The sequence below is a fragment of the Silurus aristotelis genome, assembly GCF_946808225.1.
Source record: "Silurus aristotelis genome assembly, chromosome: 8".
Taxonomy (NCBI): domain Eukaryota; kingdom Metazoa; phylum Chordata; class Actinopteri; order Siluriformes; family Siluridae; genus Silurus; species Silurus aristotelis.
The window spans coordinates 315,001-324,288 of NC_139581.1; the positions used below are offsets into that span (position 1 = coordinate 315,001).

Below are 9,288 nucleotides of genomic sequence, written 5' to 3' on the forward strand. Positions count from 1 at the left end.
GATGAAGAGTGTAATGATGATGAGTGTAATGATGATGAAGAGTGTAATAATGATGATGATGATGATGGTAATGATGATGATGAGTGTGATGATTGTGATGATGATGATGAGTGTGATGCTGATGATGATGATGATGATGAGTGTGATGATGATGATGAGTGTGATGCTGCTGATGAGTGTGATGCTGCTGCTGATGGAGTGTAATGCTGATGATGAAGAGTGTAATGATGAGTGTAATGATGATGAAGAGTGTAATGATGAAGAGTGTAATGATGAAGAGTGTAATGATGATGAGGAGTGTAATGATGAAGTGTGTAATAATGATAATGATGAAGAGTGTAATGATGAAGAGTGTAATGATGAAGAGTGTAATGATGAAGAGTGTAATGATGATGAGGAGTGTAATGATGAAGTGTGTAATAATGATGATGATGAAGAGTGTAATGATGATGAAGAGTGTAATGATGATGATGATGATATACAGTAAATCTGCAGTGTGAACACTCACATAGTCGTCTTTTTTGGAGCCGTACACAGCGATGTAATCTGCGTGTTTCTCTAGAAGGAGTGTGTTTGGAGCATCAGGTTTAATCACTACATCCTTTATTGGAGTCCCCTGCAACACACACGCAGCACACACGCAACACACACGCAGCACACACGCAGCACACACGCAGCACACACGCAGCACACACCCAGCACACACGCAGCACACACGCAGCACACACGCAGCACACACCCAGCACACACGCAGCACACACGCAGCACACACCCAGCACACACCCAGCACACACCCAGCACACACGCAGCACACACGCAGCACACACGCAGCACACACCCAGCACACACCCAGCACACACCCAGCACACACGCAGCACACACGCAACACACACGCAACACACACGCAGCACACACGCAACACACACGCAGCACACACGCAGCACACACGCAGCACACACGCAAATATTTATTTTCACAGTAAAAGAATTTTAGCTGCTGCTGCTGATGGTGGTGACAATGATGGTGGTGATTGTAATGGTGGTGGTGATGGTGATTATAGTGATGATGGTGATGGTAATGGTGGTGATAGTGATGATGGTGGTGGTGATTCTGATGATGATGGTGGTAATGATGGTGATTGTGATGGTGGTGGTAATGATTGTGATGATAATGCTGATGGAGATGATTGTAATGGTGGTGATTCTGATGATGGTGGTGATTGTAATGGTGGTAGTGATGATGGTGACAATGATGGTGGTTGTGATGATAATGGTGTTGATTGTGATGGTGGTGGTGGTGAAGGTTGATGATGGTGGTGATGGTAATGGTGGTGAAAGTTGATAGTGGTGGTAATTGTGCTGATGGTGGTGCTGATGGTAATGGTGGTGATTGTGATGATGATAGTGGTGATGGTAATGGTGGTGAAGGTTGATGATAGTGGTGATGGTAATGGTGGTGATTGTGATGATGGTGGTGATTGTGATGTTGATGGTGGTAATTGTGATGATGGTGGTGCTGATGGTAATGGTGGTGATTTTCATGATGGTGGTGAAGGTTGATGATGGTGTTGATGGTAAATGATGGTGGTGAAGGTTGATGATGGTGGTGATGGTAAATGATGGTGGTGAAGGTTGATGATGGTGGTGAAGGTTGATGATGGTGGTGAAGGTTGATGATGGTGGTGAAGGTTGATAGTGGTGGTAAATGTGGTGATGGTGGTGGTGACGGTAATGGTGTTGATTGTGACGTGGCGATGTAGCCTACAGCAGGTTATGGTCGCTGAACTGCTGGATGTCCGAGTGGTGCTCCAAAAATAATGTGGGCTTCATTAATAATTGGAGCATTTTTGAGGGCAAGGCTGGCCTGTTAGGGGGGGACGGTGTCCATCCCACTCGGGAAGGTGCTGCTCTCATTTCTTGTAGTATAGGTCATAGTCTCAGAACAGCACTAGTTAACAAGTGACTGTCTAGAGCCAAGGCCAGGGAGCAGACAGACAGGCTAAACCGACCGTCTGCTAGCTGCACAGAGTCGTCACTCAGGATCCACCAAATTGAGACTGTGTCTGTCCCCCGAGCGAAACCAACATATAGGAATTCTCAGAAAGTCTGTTTTAGTAACCTGATTAACATAAAATTAAATAGGACTGAACACACAGCAGCACCTCTGATCTAAAGATAGGATTGCTGAATATTAGATCTCTCACGTCTAAAGCGCTTAATGTAAACGAAATTATTACCGACCAGGAGTTTAAAATAATGTGTTTGACAGAAACATGGATTAAACTGAATGAATATTTAGCATTAAATGAAGCGAGTCCTCCTGGGTATAGTTACATACACCAACCCCGTCTAAATGGCAGAGGAGGCGGAGTCGCAGCTATTTATAATAATAATCTAAGCGTCACACAAAAGACTAAACACAAATGTAAAACATTTGAAGTTCTTTACACCAACATAAAATATTCAGTGTCCGAAAGCAGGTCCAGTCAGTCAATTCCACTAATTATTATTTATAGACCCCCAGGGGCCCGACTCTGATTTTCTCATAGAATTTGCAGATTTCATCACAAATTTAGTTACTTCTCTAGACAAAGCATTAATTATTGGTGATTTTAACATTCATTTTGATCATCAGGAAAACTCCTTAAGAGCAGCAGTTGTGTCCATTCTAGATTCAGTTGGAATTAATCAGAATGTTATAGGACCCACTCATAATGGTGGACACACTCTCGATTTGTTGTTAACATTTGGATTAAAAATAAAAAACGTAGTCATAATTCCACAGTCTGAAGCTATTTCAGACCATTATCTCATCTCTTTTAAAATTTGCCTCAGTCATTGTATTACTACTTCACCACGTTATCGTGTTAAGCGTACTTTCACGTCAGCTACAACAGCGCGTTTTATTAACAATCTTCCAGAAATTACGATATTAGATAGATCTCCGTCTGACCCTGCAGAGCTCGACTGGGCCACTAAACACCTAGAATCAACATTACGTTATACCCTAGATGATGTAGCTCCCCTTAAGACCAAAATGATCAGGGAGAAAAAATTAGCACAGTGGTATAATGATCATACACACACCTTAAAACAGACCACTCGAAAATTAGAACGTAAATGGCGTCAAACAAAATTAACAGTATTTCAAATAGCATGGAAGGAGAGCCTCCTAATTTATAGAAAATCTCTTAGTGCTGCTGATCAGCATATTTCTCCACCCTCATAGAAAATAACAAGCAGAATCCTAGATTTTTATTCAGCACGGTAGCAAAATTAACAGGGAATAAAAGCACTGCACTCACATGCACACCATCAATAGGTACTAATGATTTCATGAACTTTTTTAATAATAAAATTGAAAACATCAGGCAAAAAATCCAGACGGTTAATATAAAGCCAAATTATTTTACAAGTAACCCTGTAGACAGCAGTGTAATTATAACAGATAATCAATTACAAAGTTTTACTCCTATTCACGAGAATGACTTAATTTCATTAATTTCCTCATCAAAATCATCAACCTGCATTCTCGATCCCTTGCCTACAAGTTTCTTTAAACAGATCATTCCAGAGGTAATTGAACCTGTTTTAAAAATAATAAACTCTTCCATTAGCACTGGTTTTGTACCAAAATCCTTCAAACTGGCAGTTATCCACCCCCTAATTAAGAAACCTGACCTTGACCCATGTCAGCTGTCCAACTACAGACCAATATCAAATCTCCCCTTCATAGCCAAAATTTTGGAAAAGGTTGTAGCACAGCAGTTATGCTCACACCTACTTATGAATAATATTTTTAAAATGTATCAGTCAGGATTTCGGCCTCATCATAGCACAGAGACGGCGCTAGTTAAGGTGGTAAATGACCTGTTATTGGCCTCTGATCAGGGTTTTGTCTCCTTACTTGTTTTGCTCGACCTTAGTGCAGCTTTTGACACCATTGATCACACTATACTACTTGCTAGACTTGAGAACGTTGTTGGAATAAAGGGAACGGCTCTCTCTTGGCTCAGGTCTTATTTGACTGATCGCTATCAGTTTGTTGATGTTAATGGTGAGTTCTCCACACTCTCTGAGGTAAAGTTTGGTGTTCCTCAAGGATCTGTCTTAGGCCCTCTGCTTTTCTCTTTATATATGCTGCCTCTTGGAGAAATTATTCATAAACATGGTATTAGATTCCATTGCTATGCTGATGATACACAGCTGTATATTTCAGCAAAGCCAGATGAGAGAGATCAGCTTAACAATGTTGAAAAATGTGTAAAGGACATTAGACAGTGGATGCTCGATAACTTTCTTCTGCTAAACTCAGATAAGACGGAAGTACTTTTACTAGGACCACATGCAGCTAGAAGCAAACTTTCAGATTACCTAACATCTCTGGATGGTGTTTCTGTTTCAGCGTGTACGGCTGTCAAAGACCTCGGTGTGATTATTGACCCGAGTCTTTCCTTTGAGGCTCACGTAAATAATATTACCAGGATCTCCTTCTTTCACCTTAGAAATATTGCTAAAATTAGAAATATGATGTCGTTACAGGATGCAGAAAAACTAGTTCATGCTTTTGTTACTTCTAGATTAGACTACTGTAACGCTTTACTGTCTGGGTGTTGGAGTAAGTGCAGAAATAAGCTTCAGTTAGTTCAGAATGCAGCAGCAAGAGTCCTCACTAGATCTAGGAAATATGACCACATCACCCCTGTATTAATCAGTCTACACTGGCTCCCAATCAAATCTCGCATTGATTATAAAATTTTACTACTGACATATAAAGCACTTAATGGTCTCGCACCACCGTATCTGAGTGAACTTCTGTACCAGTATGATCCTCCACGCCTACTTAGATCAAAAGGTGCAGGCTATCTGTTGGTTCCTCCAATAATGAAGATTACAGCAGGGGGCAGATCTTTCTCTTATAAAGCCCCGCAGTTATGGAACAGCCTTCCTATCAGTGTTCGGGACTCAGACACAGTCTCAGTGTTCAAGTCGAGGTTGAAAACATATTTATTCAGTCAAGCCTTTAATCAGTAGATTTTTTTCTCAGGTAAAGGCTCAGATCTGGAGGGAACATGGATATAGAGTGTTTGGTGAACTGGGATATTTGTACGCTGTCGTCCCCTCACATTCACGTGTTCACTCAGGTTTGTTGATGGTGGTGTGGTGGGCCGTCTCTTATCCCAGAGATCCCTCATGTCTGTGTTGCCTTCTGGTTCTCCCTTTTAGTTATGCTGCTATAGCGAGTCTTGCCGGAGTCCAAACTGCACAGTGACTTTAACTCTCATGCAACAATAGGTACACTTAATAATCCATATCCTTCTCTTCCTGTCACCCTCTTCTCTCTCTCTCTCTCTCTCTCTCTCTCTCTCTCTCTCTCTCTCTCTCTCTCTCTCTCTCGGTCGAGTTAAACATGCTCCTGAGGCTCCAGTGACCACTGTTCCTGCCCCTCTCCCCTCTGTGGATCTTCCCACTTTATCCAGGCCTGCCTGGATTGGATGTCAACAGTCTCCTACACTGATTCAGAAATACACTTCGCTTTTGATCATCATCACTGCACCCCGCAACATTGTATACCCGCCACAAATGGACATTCGGTGTAACCCAGATGAGGATGGGTTCCCTCTTGAGTCTGGTTCCTCTCAAGGTTTCTTCCTTATGCCATCTCGGGGAGTTTTTCCTTGCCACAGTCGCCAGTCGCCACCGGCTTGCTCATCAGGGACAAACTTACTCATAAAGAACATATTCATTTTTAATCACCGCATTATCTGTGTAAAGCTGCTTTGAGACAATGTTCATTGTTAAAAGCGCTATACAAATAAAAATAAATTGAATTGAATTGAATTGAATGTGATGGTGGTGGTTGTGCTTGTGGTAATGGTGTTGATTGTGATGGTGGTGGTTGTGCTTGTGGTAATGGTGTTGATTGTGATGGTGGTGGTTGTGATTGTGGTAATGGTGTTGATTGTGATGGTGGTGGTTGTGATTGTGGTAATGGTGATTGTGGTGGTGATTGTGGTGATGGTGGTGGTGATGGTAAATGATGGTGGTGAAGGTTGATGATGGTGGTGATTGTGATGATGGTGGTGATTGTGATGATGGTGGTGAAGGTTGATGATGGTGGTGAAGGTTGATGATGGTGGTAATGGTGATAATGATTATGTAAAAAAGTTTGAAAAGGTTGAATTTGGTTTTATGTTTGTTGTATTCAGCAAAAGCAGTGTGTGTATTGTGTTTCTATTACACACTAAATATTCTGATTACACAATCAACTACACAACAGCAATTACAGGGAGACTGAGGACAGTAAACTACGACCAGCTCTCTCTCTCTCTCTCTCACACTCACACACACACACACACACACACACACACACACACACACACACACACACACAGTAATGTCGTGATCATCTGGACAAAAAACAATAATCAATCATTTCGAGTAAAAGCAGAAGAGTGAGATGCAGAAAACAAGGAAAGAAGAAAGGAGACGGGGTGAGAATGAAGGAGACGGGGTGAGAATGAAGGAGACGGGGTGAGAATGAAGGAGACGGGGTGAGAATGAAGGAGACGGGGTGAGAATGAAGGAGACGGGGTGTTCTAAGGTGTTCTTGCTGCAGTCTGGATGAAATCTAAGATTAACATCCTGATTAAAACGGATTTAATGCCACTATCACTTATTGTTTCCTTCCATTTCCTCTCTCAGCTATAAAAAATCCGCAGTATCCATTTGTTAATAACGAAAATAAAACAACCCCCGAGAATGTTAGATTTCTCACCATCCTGACAGACACCGAGACCGGGAGCCGGGACCAGGGAGACGAACCAGACAGCAGCCGTCGCACATTATACACGTCACTGCGGCACCGGAAATGAGTTCCGCTATACACCCCCTCTGATAAACTTTAAATAAATCTTTATCATATAATATATATATAGTATATATAAGTTGTCTTTAAATCGCTTATATTTAATTTATCTTGTGTTATTTTTCTTTTCTGAGTGTTTAATAATTGTTTATTCCTTTATTCTCACCTGTACACTGTCGCATCCGGGTACTTCTTCTTCTTCTTCTTTCTTCTTCCGTCTCCACCCCCCCCCCCTGTCCTCTACATCTGCCTCTTTCACACCAACTACCTGCATGTCTTCCCTCACCACATCCATAAACCTCCTCCTTGGTCTTCCTCTTTTCCTCCTTCCTGGTGGCTCCATCCTCAGCATTCTCCTACTGATATACCCCATGTCTCTCCTCTGCACATGTCCAAACCATCTCAATCTCACCTCCCTCACCTTGTCTCCAAAACGTCCATGCACTGTCCCTCTAATAAACTCATTTCTAATCCTGTCCTTCGTCGTCACTCCCAACAAACATCTCAACATCTTCAGCTCTGCTACCTCCAGCTCCACCTCCTGTCTTTTACTCAATGCCACTGTCTCTAATCCATACAACATCTCAGGTCTCACCACAGTCTTATAAACTTTCCCTTTCATTTTTGCAGATACCCTACTATCACAAATCACTCCTGTCACTCTTCTCCACCCACTCCACCCTGCCTGCACTCTTTTCTTCACTTCCCTAACACACTCTCCATTACTTTGCACTGTTGACCCCAGGTACCTGAACTCCTCCACCTTCTCCACCTCTTCTCCCTGCCACCACACCCCTCCACTGCCCTCCCTCTCATTCACACACATGTACCACCATCTGATGCTGTCTAGCTACACTGTCCCCTGCCAACACCTTACAGTCTCCAATCTCCTTCAGGTTGCATCTCCTACACAGAACATAATCCACCTGTGTGCACCTTCCTCCACTCTTATACGTCACCCTATGATCCTCCTTCTTCTTAAAATACGTGTTCACCACTGCCATTTCCATCCTTTTAGCAAAATCTACCACCATCTGCCCTTCCACATTCCTCTCCTTAAAACCATTTCCTACCATCACCTCCTCATCACCTCTGTTCCCTTCACCTACATGTCCATTAAAGTCTGCCCCAATCACCAATCTTTCATTCCTACGTTCACCTTCTACGCCTTCATCTAACTCACTCCAGAATCTTTCCTTCTCCTCCATCTCACAGCCGACTTGTGGAGCATAAACACTGATGACATTTATCATCATCCCTTTAACTTCCACCTTCACGATCATCACCCTATCAGAAACTCTCTTCACCTCCACTACACTCTTACTGTACTCTTCCTTCAGAATCACCCCTACACCATTTCTCTTTCCATCCACACCATGATAAAACAGTTTAAACACCTCCAATGTTTCTGCTCTTACTCCCTTTCCACTTGGTCTCCTGAACACACAACATATCTACCTTTCTCCTCTCCATCATATCAGCTCCCTCTCTCCCTTTACCAGTCATAGTACATACAGTTTTTATTATAAATGTTATAACTATCAATAACATGCAAATAAACATAATTAATTATCAATAAAAATTATTAAAATATTTGTGTTTGTTGTTCTTTAATAAAACCTGACTTGCTCCTCAAAATACATCATCTTCATCCTCATAATTATCATCATCACCATCATCATCATTTTTAGCATTATAATCACCATAATTATTATCATCATCACGATCATCTATATCACCATCATCAATATCACCTTTATCGTCATCATCATCACCATCATCATCATCACCATCATCAATATCACCTTTATCGTCATCATCATCACCATCATTATAAAAGTGCTTTGAGTCTCTAGTAGTGAATAAATCTACACTGTACACCAGATTACACACTTCATATAAATCAGTCAAACTTAATATAAATAAAACGCTTAATTTTTATTGAGCTTTTAATAATGAACATTGTCTCATTTCATGGAACCACCCAAGGCGTTGATGAGAAACCGTCCCAAGCTGAACAGAGTGGCCTCCAGTCGAAGAGATCATCATCCAGAGGCAGGCCTGGACGAAGTGGGAAGATCTGCAGAAGGAAGAGAGGCAGGAACAGTGATCACTGGAGAGAGAGAGAGAGAGAGAGACAGAGAGAGAGAGAGAGAGAGAGAGAGAGAGAGAGAGAAGAGGGTGACAGGAAGAGAAGGATATGGATTATTATGTCTCCTTATTGTTGTATGAAAGTTCATGTCACTGTGCAGTTGGGACTCCGGTAAGACTCACTGTAGCAGCAGAACTAAAAGGGAGAAGCAGAAGGAAACACAGACATGAGGATCTCTGGGATAAGAGACGACCCACCACACCACCATCAACAAACCTGAGTGAACGTGTGAGAGTGAGGAGACGACATCTTACAAAAATCCCAGTTTT

At 42.1% G+C, this 9,288-nt stretch overlaps 1 protein-coding gene across 1 annotated transcript in view; it reads right to left on the minus strand.

Annotated features, from left to right (window-relative positions):
• rabggtb (Rab geranylgeranyltransferase subunit beta) overlaps positions 1 to 6,902 on the minus strand; it is a 25,913-nt gene extending 19,011 nt beyond the window's left edge. Inside the window, exons 1-2 of the mRNA XM_083548115.1 lie at positions 6,778 to 6,902; positions 509 to 616 (exon numbers count right to left, since the gene is read on the minus strand). Of these exons, the coding sequence (XP_083404241.1) occupies positions 509 to 616; positions 6,778 to 6,780 (111 nt within the window). The 5' untranslated portion in view covers positions 6,781 to 6,902. The remainder of the gene's footprint in view (positions 1 to 508; positions 617 to 6,777) is intronic.
• Positions 6,903 to 9,288: the final 2,386 nt, after the last annotated feature.